This window comes from Podarcis vaucheri, assembly GCF_965113315.1.
Source record: "Podarcis vaucheri genome assembly, chromosome: 3".
Classification (NCBI taxonomy): domain Eukaryota; kingdom Metazoa; phylum Chordata; class Lepidosauria; order Squamata; family Lacertidae; genus Podarcis; species Podarcis vaucheri.
Genome location: NC_138761.1, coordinates 71,195,286 through 71,218,553, shown reverse-complemented (window position 1 = coordinate 71,218,553; position 23,268 = coordinate 71,195,286). Strand labels below are relative to the sequence as shown.

The window sequence follows — 23,268 nt, the reverse complement described above, 5'->3', positions numbered from 1 at the left end:
AAGAAACACATGTGATAAGGCTACATAGGAAATACTGGTAAATAAAAGATTGGGACAAGAATTTATTTCATCAGACAAAGTTTAAAAAAGAGGAGTAGTACTTTATGCAAAGGAGAGCCTATCACCGAAATTTCTTTTTAAAGATGATCAAGGAAGATTTGTAGCAATTGAAATCCAATCGCAACGAGAGAAGTTTTTGATATTAGGTATTTATGCACCAAACAAGGGAAAATCAGAATTCTTTAAGAAGCTACATGAGACTCGGATGGACTATATGGATTATAATATAATCTTGATGGGGGATATGAATGGTGTAGTGGATAAATATGGATAAAGCACAGAGACAGGTAGTTACTAAGGATGGCAGACTGCCAAAGACTTTCTTTGATATGACTGACAATATGGACTAAGTTGACATTTGGAGAATTAAAAACCCCTTGGGAAGAGAGGGAACCTTCTTCTCCGAGGCCAAAATGACATGGACAAGAATTGACCAAATTTGGGTAACTAGAGGACTGGCTCCAAAAACTAGAAAGGTAGAAATATGCCCGAAAACCTGCTCCAACCATAATGCTGTAAAGATGGAATTGAAACTAACACCAACTGGCTCCTTCAGATGGAGGATGAATGACATATTGTTTAGGAACGAAGAAGTGACTAAGAAGGCCCAAAAAACTCTGAGAGACTATTTTGAGATAAATATGAATACCACTGTAGAAAAAAGAGTAATTTGGGACGCAAGCAAAGCGGTTATGAGAGGGTTTCTGATACAACAGAATGCGATTCAAAAGAGAGTCCAAAATGAGAAAAAAGATAAAATATTGGAGAAAATAAAGGAAGGAGAGAAGAAACTAAGAGTGAAACCAAAGTCGCAGGAGATTTTGAAAGAGATAAAGTTATACCAAGTACAATATATGAAAATGATTAACCAGTAAATAGAATGGAAAATTAAACAGATGAGACAAAAGACATTTGAATCGGCAAACAAATGTGGAAAACTGCTGGCTTGGCAAATGAAAAAAAGACAAAAACTTAACACCATTACAAATTTGGAAGTAGAAGGGGAAAATATACAGAATCCAGTGGAGATTAGAAAGTGTTTTCAGAGGTATTTTAAACTATATACACAGGAAACTCAGAAACAAATGGACATTGAGTGTTTTCTGAAAACAAATGGATTACAAAAAAATCTCTCAAGAAAATAAGCTAATGTTGAACTATAAAATAACGGAGCAAGAGATAGAAGGGGCCATCGAGAATATGTAATTGGGTAAATCTCCAGGTCCGGATGGACTAACTTCAAGATACTATAGATCCCTGAAAGAATGGATAATACAGCTATTAAAAGAAGTTTGTAATGGAATATTGGAAGGGAAAAAGGCGCCAGAGTCGTGGAAGGAAGCTTACATTACACTTATACCGAAAGTAGAGTCTGAGAAGACACAGCTTAAGAACTACCGCCCCATATCTTTGCTTAATGTGGATTACAAAATTTTTGCAGATATTTTGGCTAAAAGATTAAAAAAGGTACTAGTAGAAAAAATCCATAAAGACCAAGCCGGTTTTCTCCCAGGCAGACACTTGTCTGACAATATAATATTGGAATATAATTAGCATTCTAGAAAAGTTACAAGTGAGTATTAATACTAAAGCAGTTTTGATTTTTGTGGACGCGGAGAAAGCCTTTGATAATATTTCTTGGAGTTTTATGAAGAAAAATCTACAGGGGATGGGAGTTGGTCAAGGTTTTGAAAATGGTATAGGTGCAATTTATTCAGAACAAAAGGCTAAATTAATTGTGAACAATGTAGTGACGGAAGAATTTAAGATAGAGAAAGGAACACGACAAGGTTGCCCAATCTCTCCATTGCTTTTTATATCGGTCCTGGAAGTTCTTTTAAACATGATTAGGAGGGACCAAACAGTTAAAGGTATACAAGTTGGAGCTAAACAGTACAAACTGAAAGCATTTGCTGATGATCTGGTATTGACATTACAGGAGCCAGAATCTAGTACCAAAAGAGTACTGGAACTGATCAAAGAATTTGGACAAGTGGCGGGATTTAAGTTGAATAAGATGAAAACTAAAGTTTTAGAGAAAAGTTTAACAGTGACGGAGAGAGAAAGGTTTCAGAAGGAGACAGGATTAACATTGGTTAAGAAAGTGAAATACCTAGGGGTTAACATGACTGCTAAGAATGTTAATCTGTTTAAGGATAACTATGAAAAATGTTGGACGGAAGTGAAAAAGGATCTAGAAATATGGTCAAATCTGAAGTTATCATTGCTGTGATAAAGATGAATGTATTGTCAAGGATGTTGTTTTTGTTTCAAACATTGCAAATATCGGATAAAATGGAGTGTTTCAAGAAGTGGCAGAGAGATATCTCTAGATTTGTCTGGCAGTGCAAGAAACCTCGAATAAAATTTAAGATATTAACTGATGCTAAGGAAAGAGGTGGATTTGCCCTGCCAGACTTAAAACTTTATTATGAATCAGCTGCTTTTTGCTGGCTGAAAGAATGGATGCTTTTTGAGAACACTGATGTGTTGGACTTAGAAGGCTTTAATAATGTCTTTGGGTGGCATGCATATCTGTGGTATGATAAGGTCAAAGCACATAAAGCGTTTAAAAACCATATTGTCAGAAAAGCACTGTTTAATGTTTGGATAAGATATAAGGATTTGCTTGAGAATAAAACCCCAAGGTGGTTGTCACCAATGGAAGTGAAGGCTCAGAAAAAGCTCAATATGGAGGCTAAATGGCCGAAATATTGGGAAATTTTGGAACAAGAGGGAGACAGATTAAAACTGCAGAGATTTGAAAAATTAAAAAATAGAGTGCGAGATTGGCTTCATTATTATCAGATAATGGAGGCATATAATTTGGATAAAAAAATTGGCTTCCAGGTGGAAAAATCAAAATTGGAAACAGATCTGTTAGATTCCAAAACTAAGAATTTGTCAAGAATGTATAATTTGCTGTTGAAATGGAATACTCAGGATGAAACGGTAAAATCTGTTATGATTAAATGGGCACAAGTTGTCGGACATAACATTATGATGGCTGACTAGGAACAGTTATGGACCACAGGTATGAAGTTCACGGCATGTAATGCCTTAAGAGAAAATATAATGAAAATGATATACAGGTGGTACATGACACCAGTCAAGCTTGCGAAAATTTATCACTTGCCCGATAATAAATGCTGGAAATGTAAAGAAACTGAAGGTACATTCTTTCACCTTTGGTGGACATGCCCAAGGATTAAGGCTTTCTGGGAGATGATCTACAACGAAATGAAAAAGGTATTTAAATATACCTTTCTGAAGAAACCAGAGGCCTTTCTCCTGGGCATGGTCAGCCAATTGGTGCCAAAGAAGGACAGAACTTTTTATGTATGCAACAACAGCAGCAAGAATACTTATTGCAAAGTATTGGAAGACACAAGATCTACCCACTCTGGAAGAATGGCAGATGAAGGTGATAGACTATATGGAACTGGCGGAAATGACTGGCAGAATCCGAGACCAGGGAGAAGAGTTGGTAGAGGAAGATTGGAAGAAATTTAAAGACTATTTACAGAAACATTGTAAAATTAATGAATGTTAGAATGATGTTGGAATGAATCTAGGTGATTTTAGCAAAAATGTATCAAATAGACTGTTAATTAGTGAAAAGAGGGAAAGTAAATTTATATCAAGATCAAGATAAATTTTCAGGATAAAAATTTTGAAGAGAGGGAAAGGATTTGCTGAAATGGATAATTGACTTAGAATACAAAAAAGGGAGGTGTGAGGAGGTCAGGGAAACAAGCAAATGAAAGATAAGCTATGGGAAGGTTCGATTTGCTTTTTTCTCTTTTTTCTTTTTTCTTTTGTTTTTAATTGTCTCTATTTTTTATTGTGATGTGTTGGTTTTGTTATTGTTTAATTTGGTGTTTTTTCTTTTGTCTTTTTGTAAACTTAAAACTTTAATAAATACTATTTTTTTAAAAACACACAAATTGGGCCCCACTGGCCAGCCGAGTCTAATAGTTGCTGGGCCTAAGTTGCCCTGCCCTTGCATGAAGTCTTGGGTTTACAATTTTGGGAGAGGGGAGACTGCCCGCTGGGGAGCAGGAGGGCTGGCGAGGCCCCCTAGATTAAGAGACCCTAGGCTTCAGCCTACTTAGCCTATACATAAATCCAGCACTGGCTGCAGTGTCAGTCAGGGGTATCCTTGGCAAAATGCAGTCCAGTGGGTTCATAGGTGAATAGCTGTTCCTCTTCCTCCCCCTCCTCCTAGTTAGATGGCAGGTGGTGGCAGCTGCTGCCATCACCAGTCATGGCCATGCAAGTGAGTGGCAATGCCTGTTAAGAGTACCAGCTGCTGCTGCCAGCACAGCTGCCTACAGAGACAGGGCAATCAGTGGTCATGGCTGCTATTCCTTGCCAGCCACTACAAGGGTCACTGGTTGCAAGGAGTAGGGATAGAAGAATTTTGTCAATTTTGGTTCTTTCCATTTCTCATTTTTCCAGTTCCGTTCTCCACATTTTGCAGAAATCTGTGAGTTTGTTTCTTTTAATCCTCATGAAAATTCATCACATCACCATTTTTGTATGAACTTCTCTTATTGAACACATGGTCATATGCAGTTTTGACCCATGTACACATTTTTGCAAGCAATTTTCACTGATCCAATGCAATTTTGTATGTTCTTTCCCCTAATATATTCATTTTAAGCACACTTACAACATATAATTTTTTTTAAACATATAAATTTTTGACTGGAGAACTGCATTGCAAAATTTGGATAAGTGCAAATTGTGCAGGATAGCTGTGCTTTGGTGGGGGGGGGGGTTAGATTGTAGGTCTGTGGGTAGGGACTGTCTTGTTTCTATAGCATGTAAGCCACTTTGGGAGCCTTTTTGGCTGAACAGCAGGGTGCAAATGCTCTAAATAAAGAAAGACTGTTTCAGAAAGTGTGAATCTGATAGATTTGGCTTTAAATGCATACCATATTGAATTTCTCCTCCATCCCTAACAAGGAGCATCCATCCCCGATGCTACCTGTACACCTCTCTCTCTCTCTCTCTCTCTCTCACACACACACACACACATACACACACACACACAGTGTCTGCTGCTACTCCTAGCAGCAAGTTGCTGCTCGCTCACCCACCTGGGGCAGATGGCAAGCAGAAGTAGCAGCTATTCACTGCCCTGGGCACAAGGAGAAGGGGACGACAGAGGACGAGATGGTTGGACAGTGTCCTCGAAGCTACCAGCATGAGTTTGACCAAACTGCAGGAGGCAGTGGAAGACAGGAGTACCTGGCGTGCTCTGGTCCATGGGGTCGCGAAGAGTCGGACACGACTAAACGACTAAATATAATGAACGAGTCTCTGCCACAGCAGAGATGTGGTGTGGAAGGAAGCAATATTCCCCCCAGGAGGCAAATCTTGCCGCTGAACGGAATCCTCCAGATATTCAGCTCGTGTTCGTTGCTTTCTCTCAAATACTCCGCTCTAGTACATGCAGCTTAAAGAATCAGAATTGCAGAGTTCTATTAATCGATTCCTGCGTCCTGGCCGCATTCCCTCCTCATAGTCTGCTTTTATATATGCGTTTATTATTTTTAGACTGCAAGTTAGGGACTGCCTGCTTTGACTGCACGTGGTGCGCTCTGTGGACCTTTCGGTCTGAAGAAACAAGCAACATTTGGACCAGTTTTTCTTCCGCGGCATCAATCGCCCTTCTTCCTGCCCATATTACCTGCTTGCCTGCAGTCTCCCCTGGGTTCCCCCCACCGCACACACAATGCAAAGCACGTGCACGGAGGGGCGGGATCTACCGTCGCTCTGGCGATGGGCTCCGAACGCACCAGGTGCCCCCCACCCCCGGCACAGGAAAAGGCGCGACGTCTGTCCGGGCAGCGGCGGCGGCTCGAGGGAGGCCTGTCACAGAGCAACCGGGCAGAGGGGCGCGCGTGCGCGCTGGGCGCTTTCCCATTGGCCCGCGGCCGCCCCGCCCCCGCCTGACGCGGAGCGTGCGGTTTAAATGCTTCCCGGCTGGCGCCCGCCGCGCCTGTTCCTCGTGGGCGCGTGGACTGGCGCTGCGCTGGCTGGCGGCGGCGGGGCAGGGCCAGGCTCCCTTCCTCCCGCGAGCTTCCTTCCCCGCCCCTTCCTTGCTCGAGGGGCGGGCGGCCCGATCGGAAAAACCCCCTATGCAGCCGCCGGGCCAGAACTGACGCTCCGCTGCCGGAGTCGCGGCTGCCTTTCGCCATGAGCTGCCTGGATGTGATGTACCAGGTCTATGGTCCTCCCCAGCCGTACTTCGCAGCCGCCTATAGCCCTTACCACCAGGTAAGTGGCCGGGGCGGAGGGTGGGTGGGGGAGGCGGGGAAGCCCCGGGCACCGTCGAGGAGGTGCCACTGGCCTGGCATATACTCTGGCATGGCTCAGTTGGTAGAGCATGAGACTCTTAATCTCAGGCTCGTGAGTTCGAGCCCCACATTGGCCGAAAGATTTCTGCATTGCAGGGGCTGGACTAGATGATCCTCGGGGTCCCCTCCAGTTCTATAATTCTAGCTCGAGCTTGGCACAATAATGCGTCGCGGGTGACTTATGAGCGCAGCCGGAGGAATCTGGGGGGGGGGGTGCGAATGGAATCCTGGGGCTCAACTTCTTGTATCGCTCCATTTCCCGCCCCACTCCTATTCGCTGGATGAATAATAGAATTGTAGAGTTGAGAGTCTCAATGGAGCGCCAGGGTCATCTAGTCCAACCCCTTGCAGTGCAGGAATCTCAGTTTAGGTCATACATGACAGGTGGCCATCCAACCTCTGCTTAAAGCCTTTCCAATGAAGGAGAATCCACCACCTCTCGTGGCAGCCCGTTCCACAGTCGAACAGCTCTTACCGTCAGAAAATTCTTGGGCTGAAACGCAAATGGACCGCGGTCCCCTCGACTTCTGGGGGAATTGAATTAGCAAATGGTTCCGTTTTAGTCAGGCTTGTGGTGATTTTATTTTGGTTTTCTTTGCAAACGTGTTCATGTTCGGGATAGGAAGTGCTCTCGAGATGGCGGGTGGGGATGTTTCGCAGCGAGCTCAGCCTGCCCGCCAATTGGAATTAGAACTATATTACCCATGGACACCAAAGGTATTTAAACTTGTTTTCAGGAATGGGAGAACGACTGTAATGGTTAGAAGTGTTAATGAGATTGTAACAGGAGTTGGAACAATAGTTCAGCCACTAATTCCAGAGGTGGCTTTTGGAATTCCATTTTTACCTCGTTCTTCGCAGGCTGTGCAGTAACGCTGGCCTTCCTTGCGAAGATGTCGTAAGCTAACAAGCGTGGATTGCTTTGGACTCGGAATACGTTGTATAAATGCAAACTATCCCAAATGATTATTTTATTTTTAGAAACCTTCCTGCAATTTCGTTCTCTCTGGCCATTGCAATTTTCAGTGAGCTTTTCTCTTTTTTTCGGTTAATTTCCTAAGCTAAGCAGGCGGGACGCGTTCTGCAGCTTTTTGTAAGAAAGTTCAGAACTCTGGACTCGGAAGTAGCAAGATGTTTCAGCCCTGTTCGTTTGCATGCAAAAGGCGCGGCGATAAATCCGAGACCGGCGCCTTCACTTGCCCCTCGGTTCGTTGTTGCAAATAAGAGAAGCAATTCGTTTTCATTTCCGTCGCTAGAGCAACCTTCCTTGAATCAAGGAAATCTGAATTGTATTGCGTCGGTAGCTAACGTGCCTCTTTAACAAATGTGAGTGGATTGTTGTTGTTGTTTTGAGTGTTGTTTGTTTGTTTTGCTTGAAATAAATTCTGGTTCTTGAAGAGTTCAGATAAAAATAAGATATCATTAAGTGGGAAAAAAAACTGACAAAATGCGGAAATATTGCCTTCCATTTAAAGCCCGTCTTGGACAGCAAAAGAAATTCAAAATTGTTTCATTGTGTCGGGCGGAATAGAAATTTAGTTTGCAAGGAAAACTGAAACTCGGCATTAAAGGAAGAGACAGCAGGCGACATTGAGTCCGACACTCTTTCTGTATTTCATGACCGTCTTAAACGGAACAGGCCCAACAATCCTAGCCGTTTGCTTCCAAATGAATGTGGTTGATAACGCGAAGTTAGGCTCTGCAGGACGCAGCCGGCGGCTAAGTCAATTTAGTTCACTTTGAAATCCTTAGGAACGTCGATTCAGGTTCCGCCATAAAACGAATGAATGTCAGGTAATAGTTCCACGAGTTGCTTCCTTCCTTCCTTCCGAGATAACGTCCCAAGCGTAGCCCTCGCTATTCTTTCCTCTTCCCACCGATGTATGGAGAATAATGCTTGTAATTCTTAATTTGTCAGGCTCCTTCTCAGATAGTTCTGCAAGGCCGGTCAGAATAGGGTCCCTTGAGAAAGGACCCAGTTCCCTATGCCGACTCCCTGCTGTGGCGGCACCTGGCTTCTGAAGCACCTTGATTATTAGTAGGATTTGGAGATCGCGGTACCTAATTTTCTTTTCCCGAGACTGTATTAAAAATGGGACATTTCTGATGACCCGTCTGGGGAGACGGACAGGAGTGACTTGTCCAAGCCGATGCGCCTGATGCTTTGCCACAGTAACGAAGCAAAGAGAAGGAAAGCTTCCTGCCCCGAGGACCTTACAATTGTGCATTCCAGGCGAGGAGGTGCAGCTCGAGGAAATGGGAAGGTCACTCAGCAGAGGAAGAGTCCCGTTTGGTTTGTCGGTCAGAGTGAGGAGCGGGAGATGCCGCTCTCAGGGCCCTCCGTGGTGGTGAAAATGGAGCGAATGAAAAATAATTTGCTGGGCTTTCTGGGTGCCGGTCCCTCCCTCCAATATCTGCTGCTTGGAGTGGGAGGCCGGTCAGCGCAGGGATTGAGGCAGGCGTGGGTCAGAATACGCTCCCAAATCGCTCCAGCATAAGGAGAGGCCCACCGCTGGATCAGGCCCACCGCGCTATGTCGCACCGTGCCCAACCAGATCCTCTGGGAAGCCCCCCAAGCAGGCCAGGAGGGCAGGAGTCCTTCCCTCCTCCTGCTGCCCCCCCCCAAGACTCGTATTATTCGCAGACACAACAGACCTCTGGCCGTGCAAGTAGCCCTTGTGGCCAGTAGCCACTGACTGACGGCTCCGCGAATGCATCTATCGCCCTTTTAAAGCCGCTCTGCTCCTGAGATGGCCACGTCGTAGCATAATTAAATCGCAGAAATCTAGAGAGCGGCGAGCCTGGCTGCTTTGCCTCCCGCCCCCTCCAACGTCTTCTTACTCTCCCTCCAGGACTTTTGCGCTGTGTCCGAATCCAATTATTCATTTTGCATTTTGATGGCCCTTGACGGAGGCGGCGGCAACAGCAGCAGCAGCTGCAGACACGCTAACCGCGGCAAAGCAAACGTGGAGAACATTTAGCAGGCCTTAGAGATCTCTCTCTCTCTCTCTCTCTCTCTCTCTCAAAGAACCCAGTGAAAAATAATCTGGTCCCGTCGGAAATGCCTCTCTCTCTCTCCCCGTGCCAAGCGGGCGCTGTTCTTCCCAAACCGAGTTCGAGTCCTGGCAGTTGCTTTCCCGCCGCCTCTTGCTTCTACTAGCACTAAGCTCAGAAAAGTCTTCCCAGTGTAGACCACATGTTTAAAACAACATCTTCCTCGCGCCCACTTCGTGGGACTCGCCGTTTCTCGGGTTTTTAGTTTTCCTTCATTTGGTTTTGAAAAGGTTGACGCTCCAGGGACCCTTCACTAAGAGTAATTTCACGCGAATAACCAGGTTCAGGGCGATCTCTGGCCTGCCATTCCGGTCTCTTAGAATCAACAGGGCTTTTTGCTGTTGGCATAGTTTTATTTTGTTTAAGAAACCAAAATACACGAACATCTTCTGGATTTGGATCCGCATTGTGTCCCATTCAGACATTGTTAAAGCGCAGCGCTTTCATGCGCGAGGTAGTTTGTGGTTTTTTTTTTATTTTACGATTCCTCCTGGTGTTTTCCCTTGAATTTGGACACTTGGTGTCCCCTCTTATCTTTAAGAAGGAATGGGATTCTCCGCCTGCTCCAGCTGCCTCGGGCTAGCTTGGAAGCGGGATGCCGCGGACATCTTCTCTCCTGCCTGCGGACGTCGGCCGTTGCCTGGTCCATTTCCACCTCGGTCTTGCTTTTGTTTCCCCGCTCCTCTTGCAAAATACGGATCGGAGCGAGCAGGAGCGGTGCCTTCGCTTCTGTCCGGCCTGAGCGGCTGCTTTCCGAGGGCCCTTCTCCGCGGCGCGTCGGCCTCGACTAGTCAGGCACGTCGCCAAATTTTCCGCCGGCGCTGCGTGCTGCGAGGAAGCGCGCTAGCCAAACAGAGAAACCCGGAGCGCGTTGCTTCTTGCTGCTCTCCGCTGGCCGCAGCCCTCCAAGCCCAAGGAACTGGGTCAGTTTGCTTGGATTCAAAGTGTACGCTTTGAGTAGGAAGAGAGAGCTTTTTCCCTCCAGAGAAAGGGACGGGGCAGCTTGCTGCGATCCAGCAGCTCCTTCAGCCAGAACCGTTGGAGCAAAGCTTCTCCTGCCTGAAAGGTTTGTGGATCGGGAGATTGTAAAACCTGACTGAGGCGCAAACCACAGTGTCCCAAATCTGCCCACTGATGAAAGGCAAAGCTTGCCTTCTCAGGAATCCGTGCTTTTCAGTGTTGTGTTCACATGTGCCTTCTACCCACCCCTTGTTCACCAGGCCTCCACCTGAGCGTATAAAAGAGCCAGAGTAGGTCAGACACCTGCAGACAGTTTAGACGTGTAGAGTGTTGGTTTCCCGTCGCATCCCCAGCTTTTTTATTTTTTTAAATAGCCCAGCAGCCCTTTGGCAAAGCAATAGCAGTGAGAGTTTTTGTAGCCAAAGATACTTTCAGTCTAGGATAACAATAAATCATACCACCAGTCATTGATCAAAGTGCTAAATTGTATTTGTCTGTTATGGCGTGCATGGTTCTCTCTTTCTCAGTACAGTGGTACCTCAGGTTACATAAACTTCAGGTTACAGACTCCACTAACCCAGAAATAGTACCTCGGGTTAAGAACTTTGCTTCAGGATGAGAACAGAAATCGTGCTCCGGTGGCGCAGCAGCAGCAGGAGGCCTCATTAGCTAAAGTGGTGCTTCAGTTTAAGAACAGTTTCAGGTTAAGAACGGACACCTGGAACGAATTAAGTACTTAACCTGAGGTACCACTGTGTTCTTCTCCCAACAACCCTGTGAGATAGCTGAGCATCTAAGAGACTGTGACTGGCTCAGGGAGCTTCATGGCTGAGTGGAGATTTGAGCCCTGGTCTCTCAAGTCCTAGTCCAGCCCTCTAAGCACTACACCACACTGGCTCTGAATTTCATTACACACATTTTTAAAAGTTATGTATGTCTATCAGTCCACCAGCCCAATGTATGCATGCTTTCCTCCTCCAGACCTCATTCCCTTCTGATGAGGGGCTCCTACATGGGTGGGTTTGTAGAAAAGACTGGGGATTGTTGCATTTCATTTATTTATACACAAAAACTGGGGTTGAGGGGCAGAACTTTTCTGCTGCCTCATTGTCCTCGAAATGCAACTGTTTGGCAGGGGAGCCACTGGCACATTTCCGATGGGCAGGCATGTGTGCACGGACCTTGATTGCCTTTTGCTCTCTTCCACAGAAACTAGCCTTTTACTCGAAGATGCAGGAAGCCGCGGAGAGCGCCAGCACAAGCGGCAGCAGTGCCAGCAGCTCCTTCTCCAGCCACACTGCCTCTGCCAGCATCAAAGAGGAAGAGTGCAGCCCGGAGAAAGAGCGCCCCCCGGAGGCTGAAGTCATCAATTCCAGATGCGTCTTGTTCACCTATTTCCAAGGGGACATCAGTGCTGTGGTGGATGAGCACTTCAGCCGAGCCCTCAGCCAGCCCAGCAGCTATTCGCCCAGCAGCTCCAGCACGAAGGCTGCCATGAGGAGCTCCAGCTCTTGGAGGGGTGAGCTGATAAGCCTCTTGGCCCTGCAGGACCCTTGCTGCCTGGTCTGTCTGCGCCTGCACTAGGAAACTCTTTGAATCTGGCTTAACTACTGGTGCCTTCCCAGCAGGGAACTAGGGAGCTTGGGAGAATTAGCACACGATGTTGTGCCACTATAGCCATAAGGTGTGGTAGCTGTTGTTGAAAGCCAGGCAGCTCAGGGAGCAGCAGTGACCTGGATACAGACTTTGAATGGGATCTAATGCTTTGAAGCAAGGGGCATTTGGTACAACCTTAGGTGTGCTGCTCACCTGTGAATAGATGTGTTCAGCATAACCCACAGAGTTCTATGTCTGCAGTGGGGAAAGTGTGGAGTGGCTGGGGCAGAATTATATCGCATGTGTGCAAACATAATGGCTGACACATTTTCTCCAGGGATATCTGTTTATAATCACCTATAAATTAGGAAGGGAGCCAAGACAATAAAGATTGTGTACACAGTACCAGCTTAAAACACAGCTAGGTCCTTCTTTTTCCCAATCTGGATCAAAGCTGGGGCTTTTTGAGGGGGGGGAAGAGATGCATCAAAACAATGTACTTCATAAGCAATGGCAGGATATATATGGCTAACATCGTGGGTATACCACTTTCCAAACTAGGAGTGGGAACACACTGGATGCATAGTAAACAGAAGTGTGTACACAGCCTAAGACTATATCATTGATTTGGCCTTATGTGACTTAGTCCCAGGATAAGGGTACATAGGATCACAGCTTTAATGGTCTGTAGTAGCTACTCCAATAAATGAATCCAGGAATAATCGTATTCACCAAGGCTGTAATCCTGTAGGCTCACTTGGGAGTTAGTGACACATAAGTTGCAAGCAACTCAATGGGCCTTATTGATGAATAAATGGCAGCCTGCAAGAATCCACAAACAAACTTTAATTGGAAGCAATGAGGGCATATATTTCATCTTTTGTGCCTTGCTTCCAAAACAGTGGGGGAAGGAAGCAATGAGCCACAAAAACATTATTATCAGATTCCCAACACTAGATGCATTGAATGCTCTGAGTAAAGGACATGGGCTAGCTCAGATTAGGCTCTTATAAACCCTATTGATCTTAATAGAACAGTTAAGTGTGTGAAACCTATATGAAGCCTCCATATACAGACACAGTATATCACTGAAACTATTTGCAGGGGGGACGGGGGACTCTTTGCCTTCTTGCTCTGCTTGTGGCCTTCTGACAGCAAGCATCTGGTCAGCCACTGTGTGAAGAGAGATGCTGAACAAGAAGGCTGTGTTTGATCCTGCAGGGCACTTCTGTAGTTAGTAAAAATACAAAGAGGCAAAACCAGCTGCTTCCCTGCCCATGGGGGTCAATGGAAGTTGGAGGACCAGGTACCTATAGCTATATCTGCTGGAGTACCCTCATCTATACATCTCTTAAAGGCACAGGAGCCCCATGTTCGGTGCTGTTTGACAGTGCAACCCTACTCAGAAGGAAGCCCCACTGAGTTCAGTGAGGTTTACTTCCTGGATTACAGCCTAAATCTTTTCTACTGCAAAAGGTGGGTTGTGTATGATGTGTTTTGAATTGTCCTGTAGGTCCATGAACTTCTATGCATATGAATAAAAGGGAATTCTATTATAGAATTCTATTCTATATAGAAGAGAATATAGGAGAGGTAGAACTTTTAAAGAAAAACAGGCCAGGGGTGCATCCACACTGGAATTTGTTTTGGGATGGGTTCTCTCCCTGCATGCAATTTTTTTCTGAAGTTGCCATGTCACCTTTGACATGCCAGTCCATGCTTTATTCAATTTAATCTAGATCTAACCTTTCCATTTGCCTTTAAGTATTTTCTTTTTTCTTTTAAAAAAGTGCCGATTGCCAGCATCACATTTATCTCAATAACCTTCTTGCAAACTAAACCCTGTCTGGCAATGCAATGGTAGCTAGTAGAGCACCTGTTTTGGCTGCAGAAGGTCAAATCCCCAGGTCGGGCTGCAAATGTCCCTCGTCTGAATTGAGAGTCTCTCCCAATCATTGTGGACGATTCTGATCTAGCTGGACCAAAAGTTCGCCTCAATCCAAGGCAGCTGCCTGTGAAAGGTGATGTTTCTCTTACTAAGTTCTCCAAGCTGATACATTTCTGCTCACACATATTGGATCAAAAAGTGTGTAGTTTTGAAAGCGCAAGTTTAATCCAGTTTAAAATTTTAACCTTACCTCTTTATACATTTGCAAAGTTTGCAATAATAATAATAATAATAATAATAATAATAATAATAATAATAATAAAGTTCCACTTTCTGGAATTTACAGGGCCAAACTCTTCACAGGGAGGGGAGAAATGAATTTACCCCCTTTCCTGCCAAACCAAAAATCCCTGACGAGGGGAACTCAGCTGCCGGAATTTCAGAAAGACAAAACAAATGGCCCAGCAAGGTCTCCCCGGAGCAGCTGCCGGGCCGAGAAGGGCAGAGGACTGCCCTGCCCTTTGTGGCCCCCAAGAGGCCGTTGTCAAGAAAATCTCGGCAGTCCCTCGGGGAGCGCAACTGGGGGAAGGGAGAAACAAGCTGGGGCGTCTGCGCCCGGGCGATCGAGACCAGCATGCCGGAGGCTTGGGCCGCGCCAGCGCCGTGAGCCGCCGCTTGAGCTGCAGCAATTAGCAGCGGATTCCGTTTCTCTTTCGGCGGCGAAAAGCGGCGCTTGTTAATTCCTGCATATCAAGCAGCTGTTAAAGGAACAGGGGGAGGAGAAGGATGGTGATTTGGGGGTTATTGGGTTTTTAAAAAACAACCTGAACACGAAAAAACAAGACTTATTGCAGGAGGACACGTGGCTGGGTTGCTCTCTAACAATTTACATACAGATCAGTAACATTATTATAACACTAGTTACCGGTAGGTAGCCGTGTTGGTCTGCTGTAGTCGAAACAAAATTTTAAAAATCCTTCCAGTAGCAGCTTAGAGACCAACTAAGTTTGTTATTGGTATGAGCTTTCATGAAGAAGTGTGCATGCACACGAAAGCTCATACCAATAACAAACTTAGTTGGTCTCTAAGGTGCTACTGAAAGGAATTTTATTATTATAACAATACAGTATATTTATTTATACCCCGTATTTCCCCCTGACCAGGGACTCAAGACGGTTTACAGATAAAAATAAGAACAGTTCAAAACATGGGAAGGAGGCGCCAAGCATTTAAAAAAACAACCAATTAAACATTGGTGTAATTAAAAGAGAGAGAGAGAGAGCGCTTGCAAAACTATCCATTTTCACCCTGGAAGCAGCTCTTCTGAACTCCATGGGGGTTTACTTCCAGGCAGAGAGATCACAGGATCGTAGTATCAACTTTTTAAAAAAAAGGGATCTTGCATGGGACTGGTTAATTTCGGGATTAATATTCTTCTCTCTAAAGAGCGATCGGGAGGCGACAGGTCGCAGCAAGAGACAGTCCCCTTTGACCAACAGACACCCCGGCCCCGTAACGGCCGCCGACATGGGGCAGGGGACATAGGGCGCGGGAAAACGCATGGAGGCAAATAGGGAAGAGCGTCTTAATTCAATGGGGAAAGGAAACGAATCCGGCAACGCAGAAGGCGAGGGAGAGGCCGGATGGGGAGAGAGGCTGGGGTTTTCCAGGTGCGCAAATCGCACATTTAAGAACGGGGTTTTCTTTCCAAGGCTCTAAGAAACGAAAAATCCAATCTGCCCGATAAAGGCAAAGGAAAAGCCCCCAAACAACACTTTTGAGAAGAAACTCAACGGGATGCAGTACTATTTACTTCTGAATAAAAAGACGTGGGATGCAAAATGTAGCCGCCTCATCGCCAAACCTGTTAGGCTACTTGGAAGAGCAAATATTTTTTTTGTCCCCCCAAATATTACTTAATGCTTTTTAAGTCCGGGTTCCTGGCGTTGTAGAAATAAGGCGACCCTGAAGCAAAAATATAGTAAGTAAGTGATTTTAAATAGTTGTAGGAATGCTTTTGCAGCAACGGGTGTTCCTGTCTGGAATCCTCTGGAATTATGGCACGTAGCTTACCGGAGGAGAAATCCCATCGAATTCGCAGACTCTGGAGTAAATGCTAGTGTAGAATTGCACGGGCTAACGGCACAATTATGTGTACTTTCACTCTGAAGGAATTGTTCAGCAATGAAAGGTACCCCATAAAATGTGCGCTTAGGACAGCCTCCTTAAATTCAAGTACTTAACAAGCCGGAGTCACAGACTGGGGGTCTCATTCCCTCTCCATTCGATTCCAAGGTGTTTGGTTTAATATGGATAATGGGGCCTCCCCTCGCCTTTTCCCACCTTTTTGGCTTTTTTGGCTAGGCCGGATGATGCCAAGCAACGACTTCTGGGAGAGAGAAAAAGTTGGATTTTAGACCACGCATTCACTCTCGATTCATGACTCTTGCTGGGTTTTTAATCATTTTTATAAGCGGACAGGGTAATGAACAGTAATAACTAATTGCTATCTTAGTTATTACTAATTAGTGTGATAACTAATTGCTTTCTTTTTAGAAAGAGGCAAATCTTTAAAATTGGCAATTAATTCTCAACTACCATCACCTTTTTATTTTTATTTTCTTTTAAAAAATGGTGCCTGTATTCTGAAATACTGCACCGCAGTATATGGCATTTTGTAGTGAAGAAAGAGATGGCTGGGGTATTTCTAGATACACTTGGTAATGCTCTCTAAAAATCAAGACAGAGTATGCAGCTACCCCCCAATCAATACAAACCTGAAGTTCTGCCCCCCGTAACAAAAGCCTGCCCCCCCTAACAAAAATCCTGGCTACGTCCATGTATGACACACTTGGATATCAAAGCACAGTCACAGCAGCCAGGAAACAAGCTACTGAAAAGGAGAAATCTCGAAATTCAGCAATATTTGTCTAAACGCGGACATCACCATTCCAGAGATGTTTTCGCAGAAGTCGCAAAGTCAGGCCGCAGCCCCATATCTGGGAGCGACCCTCACTGAATTACTTCCGAGTAGCCATTCTTTGCAGACATCACTTTCTCGAAGTAAACATGCTTCCACTGGGTTCCAACTTCTGTTTCCCCGGCTAGTTAGAATCATGAAGGAGCTGTAGAGTTGGAAGGGGCCACGAGGGTCATCTAATCCACCCCCTGCAATGTATGACTCTTTTGCCCAACGTGGGGCTCGAACCCACGATCCCGAGACTCTCATGCTCCCACCCCACTTTGCTCGAGGGTTTTCCAGATCGGGAGTGCAAATTCGCTTGTTTAGTGCGCTTCTGCATCGCCCTTCAGCAATGCGCAAAAACTGGGGCAGAAATCTCCCTTGGAAAACTTGCAAAATCTCGAACCTTAGCCTCATGGGGAGCAGCGGTGCGGTCAAGGGCAAGACTTCGGTTCAGAGACCCAGCAAGGGGTCCCGGTCAGCGGGATGAGCAGACGGGTCCGCGGACGCAGCAGGTCTGCTTTCCCCACTTTGGGAAGTAAGTTTAGCGAAGTGATAGACAGGTTACCCTCTGGAAGAGCTCCGCCGCCATTAAGTCCAGCTTGGGTCCCATGCTGTTGCTGGACTACAACTCCCATCATCCCTAGTTAGAAGGACCGGTGGCCAAGGGATGATGGGAGTTGTAGTCCAGCACCACCTGGGAACCCAATCCCAGGGACAGCTTATTCCTTTCCGCTCGGCCCCGATCCCCACTCAAATGCCTCCTGGCGACTTGAAGGGCTGACAGAGAGAAAGGAGTCCATGGCAGACTCTGTGACTCTAAAGGGCGCTTCTATGGGACCGCAGCAGCCCTCCAAAATCAGCGGCTTACAGGACGCAGCGTGTCACCTCGGCCACAGACACTCATAATTCTGCCAGCAGTTAAGGGACACGATCCGATGTACGTTTTTTCTTAAAGAAGTTCCGCGACTTTCCTGCGTACTCGAATATTTTGCAGGGTAGCCCTGGTAGGAAAGCACTTGCTCTGATCAGCGATTGCTTTGGTCGCGATTTGAACGCCCGAGGAGCCACTAAGGGTTGTTTTGGATACACACAGGATGCCGTTGTCTCGAGCTGCAGCCTGATCTTAGCCATGCTTCTTCAGAAACATGTCCACGGGGCTTGCTTCCGAGGAAGCGCGCAGGATTGCAGGCGCAAAGCGTCTTCCCGCCCTGTTTAAAAATAAAATAGATGAGAACCATGCCTATAATCAGTGGCGTAGCGTGGGGGGTGCAGGGGGGGGCGGCCGCACCGGGCGCAACATCTGGGGGTTAGGGTTAGGGGGCGCAAATCCACGGGTTAGGGGGCGCAAATTACTTGCCTTGCCCCGGGTGCTGACAACCCACGCTACGCCACTGCCTATAACGAAGTATAGTTAAGCTGCAAGGGTATTATTTGAGAGAAATCTGCAAGCTCCCTCATGACCTTACTGTGAATGCAGATCTTCCATGTTGAGACTTGATCATGAGAAATCTAAACCCCCGCTTACTCTCTTAGCTCTCAAGGTGTCCTTGGTTAAAGCCAGCGGTTATCCTGCAACCTGATGGGATCCTTGTGGTGGCTGCATGAGATGCCCCCCCCCATGGTGTGTGTAGAATGTAATTTAGATTTTATCACTATGGGATTCTGTGAGAATAATCCCAAGGATAATCTCTTGAGATCAGATGTTGTTAGGGTTCTGTTATCTGCCTCAAGGTTCATTGACAGCTGAGATTGTCTGTTGCTCCGTGGGAATCAAATTGCTTATGAGCTATTGAGAATCATGGGTTGCTCACGGTGTGGATCTCTTCTGGAATCAAGGGTTCAGTGCACTCTCTCTCTAAAAAGATTCACCAGGGTGGAGTTAAGTTTCTGGAGGACTAGAGACATTTTTATTTTATTTTTTGAAAGATGCCAATAATACTTCTTAGTTAGGAAAGTGCAGAATATATTTCCTTTTGACACAAGACACCAAACAACTCATCTGTGCTCATGTCATATTATTCAACCAATCTTCTTAATGCCGGACAGAATACAAAAGTAAACTCATGTTACAATTCAGCCAATTTCAATAAAGATATATACATGGATGTAAAGGATGGAGTTAAGTAACAATGGAACATAAAAAGCAAGCTATGATCATTCCGTTTCAGTTCTGAATGAATTGCCACAGAAAATGGGATGTATCCATCCTCAGTCCTAATCACTGTAGACCCATTGAGATCAGTGGACATGATGACTAACTTAAATCAATAGATTGTCAGCTTGCGTCTTGCATTTCACTGCAATTTAATGCCAAACTTTACTCTCCCCGTCCCTTTACTCCTATGTGTATCTGCCAAATAGAACTGCATTTCATGTACCTGACAACATGGACTAAGATCCACACAAACTTTTGCCATAATAAATTGGTTAGTTTTTAACGTGCTTCTAGGGTCTTGGTTGGACATTCTAGCCAATGTGGATTTTAATGCTTATTTTGTATTTTGACATAGGCTTTACATGATGCAAGGGTAAAAATCAACATTAGGGTTCCTTCTAAGACTTTCAATCGCATACCAGCAAATTCAGGTTGTGCAATTAAAGCTGATTCTGAGCTTTTGTGAAACAAACCCACTTCCCCACAATATCTGACTTTTTACACTAAGGAAATGGGCAGGGAAATGCACTCTGTGAGATAACAGTGGCTTGATGCAACATCATCCAATCTCACCACAGAAAAGTCAAGGCGAATGCTCATCAAGCAGCTGATGTGGCCTAATCTCTCCACAAACAAATCAGGTTGAAAGCTGGTTAATCAGGTCATCTGGAAGCTCATCCAGACTTCTTTTTGTGCCACATTTCTAGACACAGGTCCATGCTTTAAAACTTCTTGTCCCTCCCCAGCGCTTTCCCCACAAAAACATGTTCTTTCCCGCTGAATTGGACCAAACAGCAATCCACAGAAAACCTGAATTGCTGTTTGTCCCAATTCAGCATTAAAGAGCAGGTTTCCCCAAGGTAAGTAGTGGGAGGAGGGAGTGCTTGAACACAGAGCTTTAAAATGAGGACCTGTTCCTAGAAAGTGTGGAGCAAAAGGATGAGTGTGGATGAGCCCTTAGTCATGGTTACAGCTGACCAATTGAAATTGCCTATTAAAAGCATCACTGGTAAAAATGGCATTGGCCTTTATAATTCAAGGGACTCTTTTTGGGGGGAGAGCACCCTTCTATTCTTGATGTGAATCAGAAAAAGAGGTTGATGGCCAGGGTGAAAGTCCAGGAGAGGGGCTAATCTGAAGACCCTTTTGGCGAAACAATTTGCCTTGGAAAAAGGATACAGGAAGGATGCTTATCTAGAAAGCACATGCATTATTAGTAGGAGTCCTTGTGGTTAACGGAATGGATGGACATCACACCTTTCTGATGCGGCTCTGATGTCCTTCTCCACCTTCCTTTGTTCAGATGGATCATTCCCCATGAGCCAACGCAGCTTCCCACCTTCCTTCTGGAACAGCACGTACCAGCCCTCTTCAGTGCCTGCGTCTCTGGGCAGCCCACTGTCAGCCACTGCCCACAGCGAACTGCCCTTTGCCACAGCGGACCCTTACTCTCCAGGCTCGCTGCACAGTCACCTCCACCAGGGGCCCCCGGAGCCCTGGCACCCTGCCCACCACCACCATCACCACCACCACCCTTACATTGGAACACAGAGCTCAGCCTACCCTCGACCCACCGCTGTGCACGAGGTCTACGGCCCTCACTTTGACCCTCGCTACGGCTCCCTGCTGGTGCCCGCTGCTTCTGTGCGCCCCCACCGCCTCACGCCCGCCTCAGTGCCCACGCCCGTCAGCCCTCCCTGCGAGCTGGGCAAGAGTGAGCCTGCCACTTCAGCGTGGACAACGCCAGCACCTTTCGCCAGTCCTGCAGGGGAAATGGCACAGAGTTTAGGCCTCAATGTGGACACAGGTAAGGCCTGGCAGGTGTAGATTTCTGTTTCTGTCCACCCACCCTTTTCTCACATCCTGAATACTGTGTGTGTGTGTGTGTGTGTGTTCGTCATCCGTAAGGTCCCCTTGCTCTACCCCAAATAAATGCAAATAGCAGAATAAACAGTAATAGAATACAATTCCTGCCCTCAGCCCTTCTCCTAGAGGGGCCACTTCCAGCTTTTGAGGTCCTTAGCCATAATAAAAAAAATTAAAATGGTGACACATGAAAACAAAGTAAGGCACAAAACAGAAACAGAGTGAGACATAAAACTGAGTTATTTATTTCTAAACTTAACAGGTGCTTTTCTTGCCTTCCTGTAAAAAAATAATAATAATAAAAATGCTGTAATTATCAAGAAAAAAAATCTAGCTTTCGTACAATGATATTAAGTGTAGTGTATCCATGCAAACACTCTTGCCCCGTAGCTGAATGGTGATAGTTCTGTAGCTGCTTCAACACATCATAGGTGGGCTCACTTGAAGCCACGGATACAGGCAAACTGAGAAAAATAGGTAATATGATTGTGATATTAGGAAACACACCGGAGAGCCCAAGTTCAAGTATTCCTTGATGCAACTTATTATTCAGCCCTCAGTGTCCACAAGTTATCCACATCTATCTTAGGGAGTATGTTCACAAAATGAACATAACCTTTCCTCAAGAAACTTTCAGTTTTTAACAAATTCTTGATAGAGAATATGTTTTCTTATTAGAGGAGATGTCTACTATGTGTTTTCCATGAAATACAGATATTACTATTTTAATTTTTAGTTTAGTGGGTGTGCAAACTTAGGTAACATCTCTCTCTCTCTTTCTCTGTGTTTGTCTCTCTCTTTCTTTCCCTCTCTAAGGAAAGAATTCTGGATTCTACAATTCAAAAGACTAAGGGTGAAACCAATTATCCCTGTAGGGACCTAGTTGTAAATAAAACTGGTCACATCTCTTGTGAGTCTCTGTTGCATTTATTCCCCAAGCAGGGATGACTCCAAGGGGTAGCAACAATGGATCCAGGTGCTCCCCCTCCAAATGTTTCCCACTTCCCCCTTTGCTCCCCTAATGTGTATTTTTATGAAGTTGCTCCTGTCCTTGAGCTCTGTAGTATAATTTTCTAAATTGTCACCATCCTCTTAATAAGCCTGTAGGGTGAGCTCTTTGTGTTTGTGAGGGCTCATCATGGCAACCCATTGTTAATGCCTAGTTTATAGTCAAGTCACCTCTCTGTTTAGAAAATGTTTGATTCAATTCCAAGTGCCCATTTTTACAGATGTGGAACTAAAGGTGAGGGACAGTGCCAAAAGCGGATTTCCACCAGGATTCCCTAAATTCTCTTGTGAAGCTATCCATTTGAACTTGGGTTTTCCTTTTATTTCGAGAGTGTGTTGCTATGCTTTTAGATAGGTTACCTAGCCTTTCAAGAAAATGGTGGTGGTTGTCTTTTCCCACCCCTGCCACATCCTTATATATTTATACCCCTCCCCCTTTTCTGTTTTATTTTATTTCCATTTTCTCTTTCTCTTTCTCTCTCTCTTTTCTCTGTTCTCAGGTTTACAGCCTCAGGATAAAAGCAAGGACCTCTATTGGTTTTAGACCTGCCCTTCCACCTTTTCTTCTTCCCCTCTAGTCAGATCTCTGCCTAAGTAGGACTGGTGGTGACAGAGCTGAATCGAGTCGATTTGTAACAGCTTCTGATCTTGGTTTACAGCTCGCCGTTATTCCTTCTGTGGTGGATCCCTCCTGAGCTGAACTGCTGATTCTAAAGCGTTCCCAGCCACCCCAAAACTCCATCTTCTTTGTCCCCCTCCATCTTTCAGTATCTCGTGTCACATTTCAAGGACAAGAACACGGGCAATTCAGTGGGAGTTAAAAGCTGCTTAGACTTCAACTTTCAACCAACAGGACCTAAGATGATGATGGGGTGATGATGGGGTTTGGCACCCTCATCCATGAACAGTGGCCAGGCCATTCTAAAGAATCAAGAGAAACAAAGAAGGACGTTGAAATTGCTGACTTTAGGAAGCAAAAAGTGTTTGCTGCTGGCACGATGGCATGGGCTTTTCTTTTTGACTGACATTTTAAAAAAACAAAACACCTCCACAGTCCTTTTTCAAAGCAGCATGAGAAGATATTCAGACATTGTAAATGGGATTGTTGTCCTTTCCACTGTAGAAACAAAGAAAGGAATTCTAAACTCCTAGGCACGTTTGGGATTTTTTTTTCATTTTTTTTAATGGAGAGACCTTTCAGTCTTCAGCATGGTGATGAGTGGCAAGTGACTAGCACAGGCCACCTGCCCTCCCGGCTTACACAAATGCAGCTGTTCAAGAGACAACTGTTCGAATTCTAGAAACTTGACAACTAAGGTGGCACTTCTCCGAGTTTGGCACAACAATT

The 23,268-nt window shown here is 45.4% G+C and overlaps 1 protein-coding gene across 5 annotated transcripts; it reads left to right on the top strand.

Annotated features, from left to right (window-relative positions):
• The first annotated feature begins 6,069 nt into the window (after positions 1 to 6,069).
• Positions 6,070 to 22,963, top strand: VGLL2 (vestigial like family member 2). Of its 5 annotated transcripts, none has more exons than XR_014217808.1 (5): positions 6,122 to 6,348; positions 11,652 to 11,961; positions 20,350 to 20,853; positions 21,729 to 21,822; positions 22,421 to 22,963. XR_014217808.1 is itself a non-coding variant. In XM_082216166.1 (5 exons), exons 1-4 carry the CDS (start codon positions 6,268 to 6,270, stop codon positions 21,761 to 21,763), a joined length of 930 nt encoding a protein of 309 aa, XP_082072292.1. In that variant the 5' UTR covers positions 6,122 to 6,267; the 3' UTR covers positions 21,764 to 21,765; positions 22,580 to 22,963. The 5 variants fall into 5 exon arrangements, 4 of the variants coding, with proteins under 4 accessions (XP_082072293.1, XP_082072292.1, XP_082072291.1 ...); XM_082216166.1 differs by having other exon boundaries at positions 21,729 to 21,765; positions 22,580 to 22,963; XM_082216165.1 differs by having other exon boundaries at positions 21,729 to 21,765.
• Positions 22,964 to 23,268: the final 305 nt, after the last annotated feature.

Coding starts and splice junctions, on each gene's coding strand:
- VGLL2 (XM_082216167.1), top strand. CDS start 6,268: ATGAGCTGCCTGGATGTGATGTACCAGGTCTATGGTCCTCCCCAGCCG. Junction 6,349..11,651: donor CCTATAGCCCTTACCACCAG/GTAAGTGGCCGG, acceptor TCTCTTCCACAG/AAACTAGCCTTTTACTCGAA. Junction 11,962..20,349: donor GAGCTCCAGCTCTTGGAGGG/GTGAGCTGATAA, acceptor TCCTTTGTTCAG/ATGGATCATTCCCCATGAGC.